The sequence below is a fragment of the Coturnix japonica genome, chromosome 1 (genome assembly GCF_001577835.2).
Source record: "Coturnix japonica isolate 7356 chromosome 1, Coturnix japonica 2.1, whole genome shotgun sequence".
NCBI classification, from domain to species: Eukaryota; Metazoa; Chordata; class Aves; order Galliformes; family Phasianidae; genus Coturnix; species Coturnix japonica.
Window position 1 is genome coordinate 69,228,901 of NC_029516.1, and position 22,814 is coordinate 69,251,714.

Below are 22,814 nucleotides of genomic sequence, written 5' to 3' on the forward strand. Positions count from 1 at the left end.
TTCTATAAAAAGGCCACGGAGCCAGACTGCTAACCATATTTAGCGCTACTAAATCACAATTGGCACAGGCAAGCTTTGGTTGTCACCTACTGACATTTTGTTCAGCCTAAAAATGAAAACACAGTTGCCTGCACTGTTTCAGACTCTCAGAGCCAGCAGCGTCTCACAGATCAGAACAAAGAAAGATAAGCCAAAGCGAGGCACTTGTTGCAATTTGGGTTCTCAGAGCTGCCACCACAAAAGGAAGAAGGTGGTGTCTCACCGAGGAGAAGCACTGATATTTCAGCAACCAGAGGGAAGGAAGCAAGGATGCTGGCTCAGTTCCTCTGTCCACACCTTTTATGGGTGGCAAATCCATTGACATTGTTTGCACCCACCGCTGAGGTGACAGTGAAAGCAGGGGATGCAGTGATGGCTGGAACAACCGCAGGTTGATAGGGACACCAGGAGGAGACGAAACATAAAGGATGAGAGCGGCAGGAAATGAAAACAGGGCTCTGGAAAATGCTTTGCTATTTTCTTCTTAATGCCTGGGGCAGAGGACATGGTCTATCCTGCCTCTCTTGCATCCTCTCCACTAAGTATCTCTCCAGTAGTGATAGTGTTAACAAATACAGTGGAAGAAACAGCTCTGAAAGCTGAGCTGCTCAGTCACATGCACAGGTTTTATTTTTAACATCCCCAAACTACTTAATGTTTCTGCTTGTGCTTGCCCTGTCTCCTCCCATGCTCTTCTCTTTCTTTGCTTCCAGTTAGCCCTTACCCACCTTGCTTCAACCCAGCTGAGCAAAACCAAGAGAGCAAGTGTTTGGTACAAACACAGGGACTCTATGATTAAGGTAAGTCTTTGTAAATAGAGTTTCAGTCTTTATTGGTGAAACGTTATGCAATGCAGTGGTTACTGTATTAAGCTGTGAAAACCAAGATATCTCCAAAAGAATACTAGTAATTAGGCTGAAGTAGAAAAATAAGACATAAGATGTCTTAAGTGGCACCCTAGAACTGAGGCCAGCTAATAACTGAACACTTCTGTGACAGGTTACTCTGCAAAGAGAAGCACTCCATAGTGTGTTCATGGTTTGCAGCACCGTATGTGGGATTTTACAGAGCTAAGACACTAACTCTTAAATGGGATCTTCAGTACCAGGACAGATGATAAATCAAAAATTCCATTTCTGCAATTTTCAAGAAACTCAAAAATGCTAAGCCTTCAAATCCAGTGGGTTTGTAGATTCAGACCACAAACCATGTGCTTGGAGTCCAGAATACATAATAAGATGATGAGTGTGAATTTACAAGTGTTACAGGTACTACCCCTCTTTCTAGAGTTGTGGCTGCTTAGCAGTTTGTACTCACAAACCTTCTTGCTTTTCTTTTTATAAGGCTTAGACCTTAACCAGGAGCACTGAAATGCTTTGTATATCTGGCTTTGGCTGAGTTACTGTTGTTTTGCTTAAACCCATTCACTTGCTTGTCTCTTGTCTCAAGAATTTTTCAGAAAAGAATGTTAATGAAATTGTTGTCAGGGAATAAAATACAACCTGATCCCAAACCAAAACAAAGCAGTTCGGACCATACTTTTTTTTTTCCCTTCAAACTGCAACTAAACTGAAACCTGTTATTTTAAAGCAGTCGTAGTACTCACTGATCCCCTTTGCCAGGTACAGATGCACTGATGCACAGTGACAGTCTACTTAACTGCGTCTCTTTCAAGGTCAGCCCAGGGACTTTCACGTGTGCTGCAGAGAGATGCCTGTCCCAGCCTTCCTATCTCCTATTTTGCTTCCCAACTCCTTCTGCTGCCCCAGACCTGTGAGACAACATCAGCACAAATAATTTTTGAGTGGGTTTATCTCTGATGAGTTGCTACTGCATTGTTGCAGGTAGGGATGAGTGAGAAATACTGCTGACGTGGCACTCCTACAGGTGAGTGCTATGTAGGGTTTCCATCAACAGTGCCTCGGTACTCTGAGCCCTCCCCTGCTCCTCCTGCAGCAGCGCTGGTGCATTTGGCTGGTGCAAGTGTCTGTGCCTCTCCACTGTGATTTACCAGGAAAGGGGAGGCCTGGTGATGCAACAGCTTCTTTTTAGCTCCATGGTCCTGCACATCAGACTTTGGGAGCTGAAGAGAAACTGATAGACTGTTGTGGGAACCTGAACAGCACACGTGATCTGAATGAAAAGCAGTGCACTGAAGTCTCTGCCCAACTGATGCACCGCTCTATGGACGTACTCTGTCCCTATCATTTTAATGTAATTCTTTTATTTTATTTTTTTTTCAGTATAAAGCAATTCCAACCAATTCAGCAATTTCAAACCAGTGTTTGTTGCCATGGGACATCCCATCCTCAGCCAGCTGGTCCCCAGCTGAAAAGTACAGGGAACATCTCCCTGATTGCTACAGTCTTTCCGACTTTGGGCTTACCTAACAAGGCAGCTGTCTCATGAAAAAGTTTTCCCTCTTCTTGTCTTATACCAGGGATTTGAGTTTCACCAGAAGGCTTGCGCTGTCATCAGGGTGCCCCTATAAAATCCCTATGAACTCGTTCAAGAGCTAAGCATTAAAGAAACTGTGCCTTGCAAATGCTTGATAGTAGTTTAATACTGCTACAGGTGAAGACTTCATCTACACCTTTTGCACTCCTTTTGCACCTACCCTGAGCTCTGCCATGCTCACTGCCAGGTACCACGATAACAAGATGAGGTTGAATGGCTATTGCAGAGCAACTCTGTCTGGCAGGACAGTGATCTGTGTGCAGAGATGTGGGGCATAACTCACTTAGGGGTCACTGTGACTCCTGATGGTGACATTCTTGGATTTGGTTTTTATTTTGTAGCGTAGGACAGGACACTAGAAAGCTTAGATTCACAGAAATAATGTAAAAATGCAGAATGGTACCATTTCAATGGCACAGCGTTTTCTTTCTGAGCTCATACAAGAACATATATCTGTGTAATGACTGGAGACCTGAGCTTCACTTCTTGCTGAGACTGTTCAGGTTTTGGTGACTGCAGAGGTTCACTGTACAAAAAAGAGAAGAAAATCTTTAGTTTAAGGAGACTTGGATATTTTCCTAGAAAATGTGATTTTCTGCCTCTGCCAGCATGTTTGTGTAGGAGGCAAGATATCAGAATCTGAGAGACTCCAGGCTTGGTTTATGTATTATTTGCAGAATGTATTACTTTTAATTCCATGTGGTTTTGTCTTTCTATACTCTGATTCTACATCTATCAGATAGAAGTATCAGTTTCTTTTAACCTCAGGTGCATCTTTAGTACTGCAAATACAAATCCATTATCCAAATTCAAATCCACTGTGAATCACTCAGATACTAAGATAGTAAACACATTGAAAACCATAAGGAAATTAGTAACTCTGCATTCACCTCAAGATTTAAATGTTATGTGGAAAACAAGTTAAACAGTGCATAATGAATAACAGGGAATGAATATCTGCTTTCTGCCCTACATATTTCACATGCCTGTTAAATATTTTTTGTTCTAATATTATATATAACTTTGACATTCTTGGCTCCAGCATTTGGACACAAACTTCCCTGGGATTTTTAAGAGCTGCATATCATACTGTAGATCTTAGAAAGGTTTGTTTGTGTTAATTTTTAATCAGATCTCAGATTCAGTCTGGGGTTTCTGGTGGCCCTTTTTGTTGGTTCCTTGAAATGGGTGACACCCTTTGATTCTTCGAGAAGAGCTGAGGGGTATGATGTATATAGTGTTAGTATATCATTATCTGTCTCTTATGTGTAGCAAATACCAAACAAGAGAGAGTTGTTTTGTTTTGGCCTATTGACTCCAACTGAATTAAATGGACATTTGCTGCAAGAAAAAGAAAATATTAATTGATTTGTAAACTGTAGGTTATTATAGAATAGATCTGCTATTATATAGAACAGTTCTGCTCCAGACACAGATATATCTGCAGTTAAAAGGCAGTTGTGTATTTTTAAACATTACTTGATTTGCTGTCATGCCAGTCTAAAAATAAAGATTTACCAAAGTGGACACGCTGTGGTTGATGGTTTGCATCTTTTTATTCCACAATACCTTAAACATGATTTAAGTGAGCATTTCTGTTTTACATATATATATTTATATATATATATATATATATATATTTAACCTATCTCTTAGAAACTATTGCAAGTTGCAGGGAATCGATAAGTATAGAGGTTTAGAGATATGCTCAACATAACAGTGTTATGTATTTGGATGTTGTGTATCACTGACTAGGGCAAAAATTTGTAAGCAAAGTGATCTGTGAAGTGTTTTGGAAGGCTGTTGTATTTTGTGTGTTGAGAATGATATCAATTAAGAGATGGAGCTAGCTTAATTATCAGTTAAAATACAGAGCTTAGGGTTACTGGCTTGTTAGAATACAGGAATCATTCAAACCCCAATATATACCAGAAAAATGATTGCTCCATTCTTACTGTTGTTTAGCTTCACAGATTCAATAATTAGGAGAGAGGTGTAGAAATGTCTGAACAAACAGCATTTTGAAGTTAGACATGGGTTAAGCAGAACCAACAGTGATCTGACTAATCAAGAAGACTGACTCTGCATTTGAATTCACTAATGTATGTGGTCATTTTTCATAAACAAAATGCTTTCTTTTCCTACATGCGATCTGATGTGGTTGGCTTTAGCACACAGCAGCGTGTAAGCAGGCTCCACTCCAGAAACTTTGTAATCAGCATTTTGTGGTTTTGGAGAGCCATAAGGCCCGTGCTTCTCATGTGTTTTTATTCATCAATTATTTCTCTCTAAGAGTTAGTTTTGCAGTGGAAAGTATTGTTCATACAGTCATATTTTCATTGCAGTGTAATGTGCCCAGCCTTCCCCTGACCTTATGCAAGTCATAGCTGGGGCTATTTTTAGAGATTATATTTGCAGCAAAACACTACAAGAATGACAGTAGCAAGGATGCTGCCAATGCGTAATAAATCCATCTGCATCTCTTCCATCTCTGAGCCATATAGAAGTAGATGTCACTGAACAATCTAAAGCAGGATAGATGCAATTCTACATCACATGTATTTAGGGACTGAATCTGTCTGGGGCCAATGTGGCCAGCATCCCTGTGCAGGGGATGTTATAATGAATGGCTGTGAAATTACACTTTCCTTCTTTGCTGTCTTGAGCTCTTTCTGTGTGTGCAAACAAAGCCACAGGTAACCAACCCTTATATTTCAGTGTAAGCTTGTCCCTTGCTGAAGTGACCACAGAGGAATTGTTCCTTTACTGGGCAGGTTGGAGGGGCAATAGCATTGATTCAATAAGGGGATTTAAACACATTTTGGTGAGTGCTGGGAGCTGCAATGGACAGAATGAAGCTATCAACACAAGTAATGCACCTTAACATGAACAGCAATTAATGCGTGCTAGACCGAGCCAGGCTAAAATGCAGGACTTTACAGCAAAGGGCAGAAAGTCAGAAGCCTGGAGCTTTCTGCTTGTAGTAGCTAGTCCTTGAGCCAAGTTGCTGCTGCCAGATCAAGGTGTCCAGAAAGGTAACTTCAAGTAGTACAAGGACTAGGCAGTCTCTGAGTCTCCAGTGCAGCTTCGTGTGGAAGCTGAGAGCTTGTGAAGGGTAAGGAGTACAACTGGTTCCACATATTCCCCCAAAACAGTGCTGTTTGTTGTAGACGTTGTAACAGAACCCTGCTGGGCTGGATAGACCACTCATCTGACCCAGTCTGTCATCTTATGTTCTTATGTTTTTAATGACAAAACAAGGCATGCCTCGTGCTAATCACCATCTCTGTTTATGGGCTGTCACATTCTACTTGTTTTCCCATTTTTAGTAAGGAGTAACAGCTATTCCCTGGAATTACTGCAAGGGTAGTGATGTTAGAAGCAAAGAACATTTAGAGCTTTTGGAAGCAGGCCTTATATTATTTTCATCTAATTAAACTAATTGAATTGATTTACTGGGAAAGAGCGAAAAACACAATAATGAAACCTAAGCAGATGAGATGTCCATTCTGACAAAAAGCCAGTGGTAGTCTAGTAGTAATAACTTTTTACACTGGGGTCATCATACATCATATTATTGTATTCCTTTGGCCGCAGGGAAGTTGTATGTCTTTTATATATTAAAGGTTTTTTTATTAAGAAGAGGAGAGGAAAAATTATATAGATATTTTAGAATATTGATATCCCACAGTGATATGGGAATGTGAGAACTGAAATGCATTCTTTCTTAAGAAAACATTTAGCCTGTTTGAAGCTGGTTGAAATTTCTGAGATATTTGTTTTGGCTTCCTCAACTTGTTCTTTTAATCCAGCCACATTAAACTAATGGAGTTGCCTGGTGGCAGCCAAGTTTATGAAACAGAGATGACTTTGTTTATGCTCATTGCCTGAGAACTCTTTCCCTGTTTTCTGACTACTTGTAGTTTCACTAACACTCTCATAAACTGAATCTAAAATACAATCACCTCGAGATTATCTAGTCCATTTTGGGCAGTGTTTGACAGTGGCTTTTAAGTGTATAGGATGAACTGAAAAATATAGAGCAGTTGTGACCAAATCATTTGTGATCATTCATGTCCTCAGTGGGACAAAGCCAGGGTGATGAGACATATAGACCGAATGAACACCTAATTTTTCTGCAGAGGAAAATAATTGTCATCTTTCCCACTCAAACAGTATTGAGGAAATGGGGAGGATCTCCCGCTATGCCTGTGGAAGTCTTGATTTCAGCAATATGAAGAGTATATCATCAGTGTAAATACCATGACAGAAAACAGCTCACACTCAAACTTTGGCTCCCTCTGTTGGGCTAAGAGCAAAGAGTGCTGAGATCTTGCCTATATACCTGCTGCTACCAGGCCAAGATGTATGGTGATGATCAGTGCTGATGTGTAATTGTATGGGGCTCATAGCCTAATTCCTGCCAGAAGTGTATGTGAGCACCTGACTTGTAGAAACCAGGCATGGGCATGGGCACTGGCGGTTTGTGTCCCTTCCTGTCCCTTCAGGCATTAACTCTGCTATTCTTGCCTTTGCTTCACACAGCACAGGGCTCCGAAAGCCCCCCCTGGGCAGCACAGGCACTGTGAGAAGTGCTTCAGTCGGCACTGCCGCGCACCCATCGAGACCTCTGTCTCCTGCATGGTGATCAGCTGCCGCCTTCATTGTGGTGCCACCTTCCACATGTGCAAGCAAGAGGAGCACGAACTGCTCTGCCCCTTGGAGCACGTCCCTTGTCTCAATGCACACTATGGATGTCCTTTCTCCATGGCCCGCTTTAAGCTGGCAAAGCACCTCCAGGTATGCCCAGCCAGTGTGGTCTGCTGTTCAATGGAGTGGAATCGCTGGCCAAATGTGGATTCAGACACAACCCTCCACAAGAATATTATGAAGGAGAACTTGAGTGAAGAGTGTCTGGACACAGCATTGGCACTCAGAGACCAGAAGATACTTTTCAGGAATCTGAAAGTAGCTGACTTGTTTCCAGAGTGGAGGAAAGAGGAGGAAGTGGGAGAGCTAATGGAAGAAGCCATGGATGGGATGGAAGGTGCTGTGGGAGGATTAGCCTGTGGTTCCCAGGAAGGCAATGACCAACTCCCTGAGCTCAGCCAACATGAGCGTGAAAATTTGGCAAAGGACAAGGAAGGAATGGATCTGGGGAGCTACAAGACCTGGGAGAACATTTTCAGCAAAGAGCTCCTGGCTTGCCAGGTAACAGGCTCAGAAACCAGCTCAGGAAAAAAGACGGAAGAGGCTTCCAAGCAAAAAGCATCGAGCCCTTGTGATGCTACCTCTGCAGAGAAGGCAAAGGAAGTACCTTGTGAGACGGAAGAAGCAAAAGACCAACGGCTCGAACAAGCAGCAAATAGAGAAATGACAGGACTGGCGCCTTGGCAAGAAGGGGTCCTGGAGAGGCTGAAGAAAGAGGTTGGTGTAGCTGATTACAACATGTATCTTGTGCATCATGGGGGAATGCTCATTCGCTTTGGCCAAATGGCTGCTTGCACACCCAAAGAAAAAGACTTTGTGTATGGGAACTTGGAAGCCCAAGAAGTAAAGACTGTCTATACCTTCAAAGTACCAGTTAGTTACTGTGGCAAAAGAGCACGACTAGGAGATGTAATGGCACACAAGATACCTACTTCGGACAAGTCAGTGGATACCTCTGAATTGGGAATAAGCCCAGAAGAACTACCTAAGGCAAATATAGTGACATCCACACTGCTGTGTGCACTGGAAAAAGAACTGAAAGGGCATGAGATCTCTGAAACAAGGGGTATCGATGGACTCTTTGTAGACTTTGCAACACAGACATACAACTTTCCTCTAGAGCCTTTCTCCGCTGATGCTGTTCTAGCAGATATTCTGGATGAAAACAGCCAACCAGAACTCCACGTGGAGCTGTACACCGAATGTGTAACCAGAAGACATAATAAAAGCAGTTCAGCTTTCACATTCACTTGCAGTCATTTCTTCAGGAGAGATGAGTTTGCATCCCATTTCAAGAATGTGCATGCTGACATACAGTCATGTCTGGATGGATGGTTCCAGCTTCGCTGTCCACTGGCCTACTTGGGATGTACTTTTGTTCAAAACCACTTCCGCCCAGATGGACATAAGGCTAAGGTCATATACAGCAAGCTTCTCAAGACATTTGCTATTAAACCAGAGGTTGACACCCTCCTTGCTGAATCAGGGAAGTGCAATTTCAAAGTGGATGATCGAGGGAGAACCAAGGACTTGCTGAGCAGCCTCCCATTGGAAGTGCTCAAGTACATTGCTGGGTTCCTGGACAGCTTCAGTTTATGTCAGCTATCACAAGTGTCAATGCTGATGAGGGACATCTGTGCCACTCTTCTTCAGGAGAGGGGTATGGTTCTGCTGGTCTGGGAGAAAAAAAGATATTCCCATGGTGGTACTTCATGGAAAGCTCGCAAAAAGGCAAGTGATTGCAGCAATGGGGTCCTCACCAGATAGGACGCAAGTGTAACAACCAGTTCTGCATATAAACATGCTGATATGGGGAAGGTTCATGAGGCTGTAAAAGTGAAGCATAGTGTGTGGGGGAGTTAGGCATGGCTTTAAAGTACTACACATCTGGCAAAGGTAAAAAGGTGTGGATAGGTATCTGCTGACTAGCTGAAGGTCCGCACCCAAGCTTGCCTTAGGCAACCTGTTTGCCTTTGCACCACATTTAGGCACTGGAAACTGAGAATTCCTGACACTTAAAGGTCACACATGGAGTTTTAATGAACTTGCGTTTCATACATTTGATTTATCCTTTACAAACTGATCTAGAGTAAATTGAACCTAAGTCAAGCTCCAGAACACTAAAAGAGTAAAGAAAAGGTTGTGACAGTGAAAGCAGCGTAGGCATTCACATCAACTCCATTGGCTTTTGAATCACAGAATCATAGTAGATAATTTCCCCTTGATATCTGATCTAAATCGACTCTTTTTTAGCTTAAAACTATTACCCCTATTGCTGCACTCCTTTATAGAGCACCTCTCCACAGCTTTATTGTAGTCTCTCTTTAAATGCTGGAAGGCCACAAGAGGTCTCCCCGGAGCCTTCTGCAGGCTGAACACTCCCAGCTCTCAGCCTGTTGTAGGAGAGGTGCTTCAGCCCTCTGGTCATCTTTGTGGCATCCTCTGGACTCACTCCAATAGGTTTATGCCCTTCTTGTGCTGAGCACCCCGGAGCTGGATGCAATACTGCAGGTGAGGCCTCATGAGAGCAGATGAAAGCACTTTTGGCTTTCTGGGCTGCAAGCCCAGTTCGTATTATTTTTTTCATCCACCAACACCCGCAAACCTTTCTCTGCACTGCTGCTCCCAGTGCATTAATTGCCCAGCCTGTGCTACAGATTGTCCCAGCCGGGCACAGGACCTTGTACTTGGCTTTGCTGAATGCTGTGAGGTTTGCATGGCTCCACCTCTCAAGCCTAAGTCCCTCTAGATGGCATCCCTGCCCTTCAGTGCACCACTCAACTTGGTGTCTTGTGCAGACTTGCTGAGGATGCACTCAATTCTATTGACTATGTCACTGAAAAAGATGATAAATAATATCAGTCCCAATATAGATCTCCAAGGAACGCCATTCATCACTAGTCTCCATCTGGACGTAAAGCCATTGACACTGTGAGCGTGACCATCCAGCCAATTCCTTATCCACCAAGTCCATACATTAATCCACGCCTCATCAATTTAGTGACAAGAGGGTTGTGCAGGACAGCATCAAATGCTTCGCACAAATCAAGGTAGATTATATCATTTTTCAAGGTCTGTAGTTTACAAGATCACCAGGAATGTTTGACTTGTTGAGATGTGAGCACCTGGGAGAGCAGCGTGGGGATCAACAGCCTTTCTCTGTAATGCTGCCTCCTACTATTTGTGGAGTGGAAAAATACCTTCCTTTCTGGCTGCTTGAGTAGTCAGAATAAAATGTGTAAACATAGTTCATTGTAAGTCCTAGTTAATGCAGTAATTACAGATATCTTTTTCTAGCTGATAGTCTTGTAGCTACTCTAACATAAAGCTGCTTGAAAGAATAGCATCAAAGGCTTCTGCTTGATCAAGCAGACAAGACAACAGTCTAGAAGGAAGTAATACAGAGATCCAATTAATACTTACAAAATTAATCTGAGGGCCTAGCTTTGAAGCAGACCCCTAGTGATCTCCACCTACCAATAATATTAAATGAATGTTTTTGGCAAGTATTTATTTCTATTTATTAAGAGAAAATATTAAGTGTGGTGAATCTGAAATTTATGTAATGAGGTACAGTGGCTTCAAGCTGAATTAGCTACATATGAACAGGAGGTGGGCACTGACATCGTTTACTGGAGGACGTGGCATCCTGCAGTAGAAGGAAAAACTTCCACTATGCACTGACCACAGAGGAATCTTGATTCCAATTCATGTACTCTGCTTGAGAGCATTCAACTTGCAATCAATCTGTATTTCTTGTCTACTTTGCGTGACAGCTGAGACTATGCCAGACTCAGGTAATTTTTAGTTCAACACAACCATATACCATCCTTCCATGGGAAGAAACAGCCTGAGGGAGCTGAAACCTGCTATGACTTTTAAAATTATTCTACTTAAATTATATACAGCGAAACAACATCTTCTCAGTCTTACTACTACATGGTTGTATATCACTGAATGACATGGTATCACTACAAATAGAGTCAGAAAATTTTAACTACCCATTTCTGTACTTTACAAGCTGATACCTCCTTTAGAAATAACCTTAACCTTAGACTTCCCAGCCTTGTTCTGGGGTGGGGATAGTAATGGCAGTGTTATTACATTCCTTACTTTGAAGTTGCTGATAAATGCTTTGCAAGGTTGGGAAGTCGGGTTTCTTTGAGATACTATCACACAGACATCCTGTAGACATTCTGCCTTATAATTATCTTGGATGCATGCACCAATAAGCATCTCGGATCCCACCACACATGTGACGGTCATACATCCTAGATTTCTTTGTGCCTAGTTCTAGGTTGGCACCATAAGCTCTGCTTTCCCATTAAAATTGACAGGTGACAACTAAAAAAGCAAAACCAGCATGAGGTAGGTAGCAATTCAGAGTACACTTCCACTTCTTATGCAGCCAGGTAGCCAGATTTTTGCTAGCCTGTCCATAAGGCTCTACAGGCATATATGTTTTTAAAATCCTATTTTCACTAACATTTTGCCTTTCCCTCCCCAATTCTTCTCCCCATTCTCATCCTTGGCCCAGATGTGGCAGTTCAGCAGCCTCTTCTCCAGAGTGGACCGGTGGCAGCTCAGCGATATGGTCTGCATGTCAGAGCACCTGAAGGAGTGTCCCTTCTACAAAGTGGAGAGTAAGACAGACCCCGTGCTACTGACCGGCATGTGCGAGACTCCACAGCAGGTTCAAAAGACTTTGGTTTCCACCTTCAAGCGCAGGGTCTGAATAGCTGGCTTCCCTTCCACCATGCTCCCTTCAAGGCCTTTAAGAAGAGTTGGGAATTTGGGTATAAAGATTGTTACTTCCAACTGTCCTTTGAAAGTACAAAACTGGCTTCTTCCTAGATTTGGAACATCTTGTTTTTCTCTCTTTTTTTTCCCCCCTGCATTATTTTAATTGTTAAATCTTCATCCAAAGTGTTCTGGCAAACTGACGGCATGTGCTTTCTGTTTATTTTTCTGTTCCCTGCTTAATAGAGAACCCTGCAGAAAGCAATAAGGATATTGTTGGAACATAGCATCTTTGAATATAGGCTGATGCTCTTAGCTCCATGGCCCCAAGAGAAGTGGGAGTGGTCAATGCATGTAGCTTGACTAGATCTGAAACACCTCACTTGTGGCCAGAAAGCTGAGCTCTGGGAGAACAGATGAACATCCTGAAACGTAGCAGATCTCAGGACTGCTCATCTTTCCAGGCAAAAATAATAAAGGCATCCCCAAAATTAAATGATCAAATAAAAACTCCAGTGAAGACTCAGGACAGCACCACACAAACACAAACCATCCTTTAGGGCCCTGATTTGGGCTTATTTAGGACAACATTTGAGTGTAAACTTAAAGCTGAGATCATGGGATCATCAAAACCAAACCAAACCAAGTTACGCTGTGTTGGAAACAACCTGGTAACAGTTTATGGGGCTCAATTGAGTTTTTTTTTTCAATTTTTTTTTTTTCTGTTTCATTTCAAAACCAATAAAGCCATCAAAAATATCTGAAGCTGCTTTTAGAATGCCTTACCTCCTCAGTTTTGCAACTGTACATTGCAAATTGTAACTGTAAGCAATTGTAAACAATTTGTCAAATAAAGATTTTTTTGGTAGAAGACCTTTAACAAACCACTCAGCACTGGTATGGACAATGTTTGATTCAGTTATGTGGGATGAAGTGTATTTTTTATTTTGTAGAGTAGAAAAGTGATTAGGATTTGGTCTATTCTCTACTAAATGCACTACCTTAAAAATGAAATATGTTTGTTGAGGGAAATGCTGAAGCTGGTGAGGTGAAAATGGGTTAAAACATGCTGTACTTGAGACTTCTCGTTTTGGTGCAGATGTGAGATGTGGCTGGCACTGCACAGTCCTCTCCTACTGATGGAGATCTTCTCCTGAAGATGCCATAATTTCACTTCCAGACTTATGAGCCTTTACTTAGAGGCTGGTGAAACACTGAAACAGTTGGCATGGAGAAGCTGTGGATATTTCATCTCTGGAGATGTGTAAGGCTGGGATGGATGGGATTCTTGGCAGACTGATCCAGTAGGTAGCAACCCTGCCCACAGCAGGGGGGTTTAACTAGATGATCTTTCAGGTCCCCTCCAATCTAAGCCATTCTGTCACTGGCTTTGCTCCTTTCCCCAGCAGGAGGTGCCAACTTAAGGTACAGAGAGAGTGTAATCTCAGCAAACATTGTGGCTAGCAGTGTGGGTTAGAGATAGAGATGATGCTGCAACTTCTGCCTCTTAGGATCAGCCAGAGATATGGGTACAACTTCTAGGAGACTGGATTTGGATCATTTTCCTTCTAGTACTATTACAAGATACAGAAACAAGGTGTTAATTTGCAGAAAAAGAGACCAGTTAATCCCTGTATACTTCTGTAAGCTGTAAATTTGGTTGAGTCAACAAGGTTCATTTACAGCCTGACCCTCAGCATATACAGTGGAAGCTGAAATCCACAGTGATCTCCAAATTAGCCTTATTAATCTAGGTCTGTGAGAAGGAAGACAGTACAGGGAAGTAGAGGTAGAGCAGTGCATATCCACCTGCAGATGCCAGCTTACCACTCATTTAACACTAGAGGAGAGATGTGTGCTAGTATCAGATGTATCCTATATAATCAGAGGAGGCATGCCAAGCTAGCTCAGTGTTGATGGCCCTGCTCATTAGCAGAGTCAGCAGAAGCTTCAGGAGCTGCAAGGAACAGAATTTACCCAAGCGTGGCACTAACATAATGCTGACTTAGTGTAAAAAGAGAGGCTATCTTTTGGATTCAGCAAATCATAGACTCACAGAACCATAGAATACCCCAGGTTGAAAGGGACCCATAAGGGTCACTGAGTCCTGCTTCTGGCTCCACACACAACCACCCTAAATTCACACCCGTGTCTGAGAGAGACATCCAAATGCTTCTCGAGTTCTGCCAGTTTGGGGCTGTGCCCACTGCCCTGGGCAGCCTGTTCTATGCCCAACACCCTCTGGTGCAGAACCTGACCCTGACCCCGAATCTGTCCCTCCCCTGGCACAGCTCCATGCCGTTCCCTTGGGCCCTGTTGCGGTCACACAGAGCAGAGCTCAGCGCTGCCCGTCTGCTCCCTGTGAGGAGCTGCAGCTGCCATCAGGCCTCCCCTCAGCTCCTCTTGCTATGGGCTGAACAAATCATGAGACCTTAGCCACTTCTCACATCTTCTCCAGACCATTCCTCATCCTCACAGCTATCCTTTAGATGCTCTCTCGTTGTTTTATGTCCTTATATTGTGGCATCCAAACCTGCATGCAGTGCTCAAGCTGAGGCCATACCAGCAAAGAACAGGTACTTAGACTTCTTACATAGGCTTTTAACCTGACCTATAGAAAATTCAGATAAATAAGGCTGACAGATTTTGTAGTGTTTCCTCTTGTTGGTAGAGCTGGGACCGAAAAGATGGGACTGGGGAAATCAGGGAGTTGAGAGCAGGGCAAAAAGGCCCTGATGTTTCTGTGCACTCCTCTTTTGCTGTCAACAACAGATTTTCTGGATAAATGCTTCTCCTTGAAGATGTGGATGTGGACTCCCTATTAGTGTTATACATTAACATGGGGTAGGTGGTATTTTTTCAGGAGTGCAAGGGTAAGTCACCTCCTGACACACCGGTCCAGACTGGGATAAGGAATTACTTGTCAGGTTCCCAGTTCTTAAAACTGAGCAAACACAGATAAGGTGAAGTTTATGGGAACGGTGTTTGTTATTTTGCAGAACTCTGTAACTCCTTCTTGCTTTCTCAAAAATAAAATTGATTACGGTTAAAGAATGCATCAAAATCCACATCCTATCTTGTTTTCAGAGTTCCATTACATAACTTTATTTCTAAATATGGAAAGATTTTGCTTTCTAGATCAGATATGGTAGTGCCTGTATTCTCACAGTCACTACTCTCTTTTTGTTTGCTCCTTTATTCAGTATAATTTCGTTGGTTTAAGACTATGGTTATGTATCAGCAACAGGTAGTTTCATTCTCTCATATTCAGTTTCTTCACCATTACAGCCCTCACTGGGTGCTCGTCAAGCTGGGAGATAAGGGGCTGTGTGCAGAAGGATGATGTTAAGGAGGTTGCCATAGCACTTAGGAAGATGTCCAGCGGAACATGCAGCTCTGGGGGTGCTCCTCCCACTCCACTTTCCTCCTGCCTAAGCCCTCCTGCTAAGTCCCCTGTGCTTGGTAAAGATAGAGTTAACAGGCTCAGATTTGCTAGGATTGTGTTTCCCTTTTGCTTCTCCAGAGTGAAAGTGAAATTAAAAGCGTGCTGCTGCCGGAAACCTGGGGCTGAGCCTGGTTCCAGCTCCTCTTTCTGAGCATTTTGGACCCCTCTTTAGGAGCAGTATGATCCTGGCACTAATTCTGTGCTGCTGCATGCTGCCTGTGCTGGCAGGTGAGCTGGGGCTGAGCCGGGGCTGTGTTTACACTGCTGCTGCTGCAGTGCCTGGGGAAGGGAAAGCTCCTGGGAGACCTGATTGCGGCCTTCCAGTATCTGAAGGAGGGCTGTAAGAAGGAAGGGAACAGACTCTTTAGCAGTTCTGTTGCCACAGGACAAGGGGACATAGTTTCAAACTAAAAGAGGGCAGTTTTATATCGGATATAAGGAAGAAGTTTTTTTTCAAGAAGGATGGTGAGGCATTGGAACAGGTTTCCCAGAGAGGTGGTGGAAGTCCCATCCTTGGACACCCTCCGGTCAGGCTGGATGGGGCTCTGAGCAACCTGATGTAGCTGTAGGTGCTCCTATTGATTGCAGGGGGGTTGAGTTAGATGACCTGTAAATGTCTCAATTCTATGATTCTATGATTAAAGCAGCTCATGTACCAGTTCTTTTTCTTCTCCTAAGGGACAGTGGAAGACCCCACACCAGTGCCTGGGCTCCGCAAGGTGGATATTGTCCTTGACTGCTCCTATGTGGGAGAAGGAGGATTGCCAAGAGCTTTTGGTGGCTCCCAGCATCCTGCTACCCTGGTGCTGAGGGGACTCAGCATCACAGATGATGGCACCCTGGGAGATGTAACTGACTATGAGATCTCACAGGAAGACCACAGCTCCTCTCCTCCCATCATCTTTGAAGCCTCAGGTGAGTGAGGCATCAGAGCTGCCTCCAGGACATCGACCACTGACATGCTCCAGGCTTTTCCAAAAGGATTTTTAAGCAGAAATTAGACCATTACAAGGACTGCTGCACAAGTAACGCCTCCTGTTTTATTATGCTGGCCCAGAGGCACATGTTGATGGGATAGCAGTAGAACCTGAGCCTTCCCACCAATGTTCCATGACATTTTGTTGCTGTGTGACAGATGGCAGCAGAGGAGCAGTCTGATAAAATGGTGTCTGACATGGAAGTGCACATGAAGAGGAAGTGTGTCAATTAATTCCCCCATGAGGAAGCCCATGATACCACTGGCCTTATGGGCTGCTAGAGCACACTACTGGCTCATGTACAGCTTTCGGGATTTGAGGGTCTTGGTCAAAAACAAGTGGAAAATGAGTCAACAGGCAGCCAGGAAAGCCAGCTGTACCCTGAGCTGTATCAGGCCCAGCACTGCCAGCTGAGCAAGGAAAGGGATTGTCCTGCTCTGCTTTGCACTGGTGCAGTCTCACCTCAGGCACTGGGTGCAGGTTGGAGCACCACAGTTTCAAATGGACATAAAGCTATAAGAGAGGGTCCAAAGGAAGGCTACAAAGATGGTGGAGAGTCTGGAGGGGAAGAAACATGAGGAGAAGCTGAGGTCCCCATGCTTTGTTCAGCCTTGAGCAGAGGAGGCTGAGGGGAGGCCTCATGGGATAGTCTGTAATTCTTTCAAGTACAGAAGACACTAAGTTAATTTCCAGTGATGTCAGTGGGAAGCATATGCATCACTTATGGGGGTCACATAGGGTGCTTATGCCTACATGCTTTGACTAAAAAGCATTCAGACCCTAAAAGAATAACTTTACTGGTTACTTCATATATACAACTTATTTGAGTCGGCTGAAGGGAATCTGTTTTGCATATTCCCCTTTTCTAACAGCTTCCTTTGCACACAGTAAACCCTGTGCTGGGTGAAATACAGCTAGTAGACTAAGTGATGTAAAGCAACCACAGCAAACATGACCTAATATTCTTTACAGACCTCCATTTGATAAACTTAGCCTTGCATTTCTGTGTTCTGACTGACCCTGTAGTGCATGGTGTTTCTCATCTTATCAGCTTGCTCTGTCTTCCTTTCAGATCCAGACAATTAAATCTCTTCTCTCTCCTCACAGTGCAGCTAGTATCCATCCCATACGCAGAGGTCCTGCTGCATGCAGATTGCAATGGGGAGGAAGTGAGCTGTGAGCTTTCCCCCTATAGTTTTCAGCAAGAGGGCGATGGTCTCTGCCCTGCCTCCTGGTTCCTGGCCACCATTCAGCTCTCCAGTGGGATCAGCATTGCCCTGCTGCTCAGGGGGCCCAGCTGCAGCAGCCAGAAGGAGGAGGGACACGATGTGACACTGCACCCAAAGCTGAGGATTCCAATGAGCAAGGAGGGGACTCTGCTGATGACAGGTGACCAGGTGGCCTGGGATCCCAACCCTGCTCAAGCAGGGACACCCAGAGCAGGTTGCCCAGGGCCATGTTCAAGTGCCTTCTGAAGGTCTCCAGGGAGACTCAAACAAGTGTTTGGTCCTTCAAGACCACAGCATGTACTTGGTGTCCACTTGTTTGTTAACCCTGCTGACCCCACAGGGCTGGCTTTCTCCCAGCTCTTCTGCCCAGGTGGCCCCTGAATCATCACACAAGGGGCCTGCTTGGGGTGAGGATGTCACTGCTCACACCTCCCACTTCAGAATGCCTTCTTTACCCACTTCAATTTAACTCACTGCTACTTCAGTTTAACTCACTGCTACTTCAGTTTAACTCACTGCTTGCCTGTAATCCTCTTTTCTGTTTATAGTGGAATTTCAATCATCATCAAACAACACTTCCCTGCGCACACGTCTTGGCAGCTCCATCATCCTTGACTGTCACTTTGCCTTGGCTCCCAGCTTCATACTGTCCTCCCTGGAATGGAGGAGGCAGCACCGAGGCAGAGGTCGCAGCATTTTCCGATACCATGTGGAGAATGCAGACCTGACAGCGCAGCCAAAAGTCCATGTAGATGTGGAGCAGCTGCTGCAGAATGGGGACGCAACGCTTACCTTGCAGGAAACAGCCGTGGATGATGAGGGAACATACATCTGCTTGGTGTCCACAGCACAGCACCAAGTCCAACACAATATCCAGCTGGTAGTGGCTGGTAAGGAAGGCACTGAAAGGTCAACCTGTTTCTCCCAGTACTTACTGTCACAGACAGCTTGTGGGTGGTTGCCATCTGTGTTCCCTTCTCAGTTTCTGACCCAGTCAATTCCCTGTCTGTTTCCTTCCAGAGCCCCCAAGAGTTCGTGTGTTTCCAACAGAGGTGTCATTCAAGAGAGATGAGACCATTACTCTGACCTGCATCATTGCTGGCTATTACCCCCTGGATGTCTCCGTGACCTGGACACAGAAGACTCCAAAGGATGAGGTAGAAATCAATCTGTCAAACACACGCTTCTCCAGTCACCGGCAAAGCCAAGATGGCACCTACAGCGTCACCTCCTACCTCAGCATCAGCTCAGCCACAGTGCAGGCTCCAGCCACCTACACCTGCCATGTTTCACATGTGGCTCTGGAGGCTCCCATCTCCATCAGCACTCATCTGATGGTACCAGGTGAGTGTCAAGTCAAGTGACATATTCTTCATCCTGCCAACACCTGCTGCCACCTCATTGCCCATAACAAGGACTAAAATCTCTGGGGTGCGCCACACACGCCTGCTTCTCCCTGCTTTCCTCTTGTACCCATCCTCTCTTCCCTTTCACTCCCTTAGCCTAAAAATTTTGGGTCAGCAATTACTTCATTTCCTACAAGGGATGAGAGATATTATGACTAAAAACAGAGCACTTGGACAGAGACAAAGAGAACAGCCATGCCCAAGGAGCTGGACATCCAGCTGGACTCGTTGTTCAACTGGAGGCTGAAGCTGCTGGGGAGCTGTACTCCCAGCACTGCAAAAAGTGCTGCTCCCCTTTAGATTTGATGTGCTGTCAGTGTTCTTGCTCTCCTCCCCAGCAGGAGATTGCTCTCCTTTCTCCTGACCCATCAGGGAAAAACAAGCAATGCTGTCATTTTACAAGTTACCAGATATCTGTCTACCCAATATATCTTGGCCCTGTGTTCATGGCCTTAGTGCATGTGTTTTGTGACATAGCTGACAAGAGTGTGTGTTGTCAGATGCCGGGGAGTTTGATGAGCTGCGACAATCACTGGCTGCTCAAGTGCATGTGACATCTCTGATCCTCTTCTTCCCCTACAGAACGTATGGAAATGGAAGGACTGGTGGGGGGAGCCATTGCCACTGCCATTTTCGTTTTTGTTCTCTTTGTTGTGCTCAGGAGGAAAAGACCAGGTAGGAGGCGAAGCCCTGAGCCATTTCCCTGATGTGGGAGATGGGACAAGCAACATCTTCCTGGCATTGGCAGCTCAATGCCATGGTCTGGCAGCCCTGTGGCTGCTGCTCCCTTTCCTCCCCTGCTCTGTAGTGTGCAAGGGTACAATCCCATAGCTGGAGGTCTGCGATCCTCCCAGTGCTGCTGAACATGGCAGGGCTGAAATGCTCTTCCCCATTTGCTTCTGGTGGATCCCTGCACAGGGGCAATGGTCTGTACGCTTTGTTATTTATGAAACTCATAATTTTTTCCCTTTATTTCTTTCCTTTTCAGCTGAACCAATGCCTGAACAACTTCTAACATCTTCAGAGTAGAAGAAGGCTCATGTCAGCCACCTGCCCTCCACTGTCTCTCTTCTCTTAGAATCATAGAATCACACATTACCCTGAGTTGGAAGGGACCCATAATGATCACTGAGTGCAGCTCCTGGCTTCACACAGGAGTGTCTGAAAATCAACCATATGACAGAGCACTGCCAAGAGTCTTCTTCAACTCCAGCAGTGTGGGGCCATGTCCACTGCCCTGCAGAGCCTGTTCTGCATCCTGCTTAGTAGAGTCAGTCTTGTCCAAGTACTGACAGAGATAATGGTTAGTACAGAAGGGGCTTACCCAGCTGGAGGAGCCGAGTGCCCATTCAAGGATGGAGTCTGAGAAGAGAGACAGGAAATTGTGCTTTCACCTCAGAACAACACTGACAGCCTCAGCCCTGCTGGGATGCTGCATATAGATAAGTGTTTATATTACTGTACATGTGTGAGTCTGTATAGATAGATGTAGGTGTAAATAGTTATACAGTTAATTTACATACATTGTGTATAGACACATAGCTGTAGATGTATATAGGTATATTTTCTTAATGCTTTAAGGTTTTAAGGAATATATTTATGTACGTGTGTATGTGTGTGTGTTTTAACCATAGAGCCAGGCAAATGTGTAGGCAAAACTGGTTAATCTTCAAACTGAGCAAGTTGCTTACATTGCAAGTCCAGCAGTCAGAACAAGATGATGAAAGTTCTCCCATGGAAAGCTACAATAAAATTTTAATTTAAAAAAAAAAAATAGATTGAAGTTTATCAAATAGAGATCTGTGGTTCTGCTGTTGGGAAAAATACAGGCACAATCAAATGTCTTTAAAATAGAATCACATATTCAGATTAGATGTGGATGTATTTTCAGAATAAGGAGTGTTTTGAATGGTAACAATTAAGCTTAAGCATTTTTAGATCAATAGGCTGAGATAATTTGCATCTCAGCATTATAAAAGCTTTGGCTGAGAAGGTGTCTGGTCCGATTGACTTTGGTATATTAGAATACTCAGGGAATCCCAAGATACTGGAAAAGCATGTGGTGCCAGTGTTCAGAGAGAACTCTCATGTTTTGAGACACTGCTCTGACCTTACTACGACTGTTTCCCTTAATTACACCACTAAGTGTGGGCACCGATGGAACAACCAGCAGATACAGGCACAGGGAGAACCAACAGCTGCAAGTTAAATATAGGCATGTTCCAACTAGGATAAGATAAAATATACACAGTGGTGAAGAGGATTTTCCTTGCTGCCTATCAGCAAAAATGGCAGACTATATCACGAGATCTTCAAATAAAGACCAGATTACTGTCATTTAATCAAAACCAGTTAATGACCTCAGTTAAAAGAGATATTGATCTGTTAATTTAACAAATGTCTTTGTTGGGTATGGAATGAGAGCTGGTGATTTGCCCTTCTTTTCATAGAATCATAGAATTGCTCAGGTTGGAAAAGACCTTCAAGATCATTAAGTCCAACCACAACCTAAACATAGTACCCTAACTTGAACAATCTTTTGCTAAATCATATCTCTGAGCACCACATCCAAACAGTTTTTAAACACATTCAGGGATGGTGACTCAACCACCTCCCTGGGGAGCCTATTCAAATGCTTAACTACCCTTTCTGTAAAGATTTTCCTGATATCCAACATAATCTGGCACAGCTCGAGGCCATTTTCCCTTATCCATCTGTCCCCATGGACTTGTGAGTGTCCAGCTTTCAGAGCAGGTCCAAAACCATCTCATCATGGATTATGCAGGGCCTATTCTGTTCCCCATCCCTATCTACCAGTACAAGGGGCTGTGTGCCCAGGGAGTAACTAGTCTTACTATTAAAAACTGAGGCAAAGAAGGCTCTAAGTACCTCAGCCTTATCCTATTCCCTGGTCACCATATTGCCCTCAGCATCCAAGAAGGGATGGAGATAGCCCTCCTCATGTTGTTGATGCATTTATATAAATATTTTTATCCTTCACCATAGTGGCCAAGTTCAGTTCTAGGTCAGCTTTGGCCTTTCTAATTTTCTCCCTGCACAGCTTCACTAGGTACTTGTAATCCTTATGTATATCTTGCCCACTCTTCCAAAGACCATAAACTCTCAACCCCATCATTACCATTATTGATTTCCATACATTCACATTCTTTCTGAACATAGAGGGCTACACCACCGCCTTTCTTGCCTTGCCCATCTCTTTTGAAAAGTCAGTAGCCATCCATCACAACACTCCACCTGTGTGAGTCATTCTACCATGTTTCTGTGATGGCAACTATATCATAGCTCATAGCTTTCTGATCGCACAATTGCCTCCAGCTCCTCCTGTTATTACCCATGTAAGAGCACCTGAGCCTGGCCATCATTTGAGTGGGAACAGCCCTAATACCCTAATACCCTTTCCTTAGTTATCCCTCTGCTCAAACAGTTTAAGGTAGCAACGTTGATCCAGCAGTCTAACTACATTTGTTTGGATGTACCTTATGAAAGTAGCTAAATTTTGGCTGGTATGCATTTCAAAGCAAACGTGCGTCAACGGTAAGGCATCTGTAAAGTGTTTAAATAAACTCTGAGCTTGCTTCCACTTGGCAGCATATCATCATTCAGAGCAAGTGAGGACACACTGCTTCTCTAGGGCCAGACCACAGAGCGGGTGCTTTGCTGAGTCAAAGCCCTTTTCTGGAATATGGCAGACAACATATGTGAGTGGTCACCTGTCACACACACCACTGGAATTCAGTGGTCCTGTTTTAAGGCACCACAGCAAGGACAGGATGAACAAGGGTTGCTTTTT

General features: G+C 44.1%; 2 protein-coding genes across 3 annotated transcripts; both read left to right on the top strand.

Annotated features, from left to right (window-relative positions):
• Nucleotides 1–159: 159 nt before the first annotated feature.
• On the top strand, nt 160–12,837 carry FBXO40 (F-box protein 40). Its single transcript, XM_032446903.1, has 3 exons — nt 160–839; nt 7,042–8,937; nt 11,744–12,837. Exons 1-3 carry the CDS (start codon nt 831–833, stop codon nt 11,939–11,941), a joined length of 2,103 nt encoding a protein of 700 aa, XP_032302794.1. The 5' UTR covers nt 160–830; the 3' UTR covers nt 11,942–12,837.
• Nucleotides 12,838–15,462: 2,625 nt separating this feature from the next.
• On the top strand, nt 15,463–22,604 carry TAPBPL (TAP binding protein like). Of its 2 annotated transcripts, none has more exons than XM_015873487.2 (7): nt 15,463–15,619; nt 16,070–16,306; nt 17,476–17,757; nt 18,146–18,487; nt 18,618–18,941; nt 19,586–19,678; nt 19,992–22,604. In XM_015873487.2, exons 1-7 carry the CDS (start codon nt 15,571–15,573, stop codon nt 20,030–20,032), a joined length of 1,368 nt encoding a protein of 455 aa, XP_015728973.1. In that variant the 5' UTR covers nt 15,463–15,570; the 3' UTR covers nt 20,033–22,604. The 2 variants fall into 2 exon arrangements, with proteins under 2 accessions (XP_015728973.1, XP_015728978.1); XM_015873492.2 differs by having other exon boundaries at nt 16,076–16,306.
• The last annotated feature ends 210 nt before the right edge of the window (nt 22,605–22,814 follow it).

What these genes read in the sequence shown, in the direction of transcription:
- FBXO40 (XM_032446903.1), top strand. An exon ending in CATGGAAAGCTCGCAAAAAG is followed by an intron (nt 8,938 to 11,743) that starts GCAAGTGATTGC and finishes TCCTTGGCCCAG; the next exon opens with ATGTGGCAGTTCAGCAGCCT.
- TAPBPL (XM_015873487.2), top strand. Translation starts at nt 15,571, where the DNA reads ATGATCCTGGCACTAATTCTGTGCTGCTGCATGCTGCCTGTGCTGGCA. An exon ending in CATGCTGCCTGTGCTGGCAG is followed by an intron (nt 15,620 to 16,069) that starts GTGAGCTGGGGC and finishes TCTTCTCCTAAG; the next exon opens with GGACAGTGGAAGACCCCACA. An exon ending in GCTCAGGAGGAAAAGACCAG is followed by an intron (nt 19,679 to 19,991) that starts GTAGGAGGCGAA and finishes TTTCCTTTTCAG; the next exon opens with CTGAACCAATGCCTGAACAA.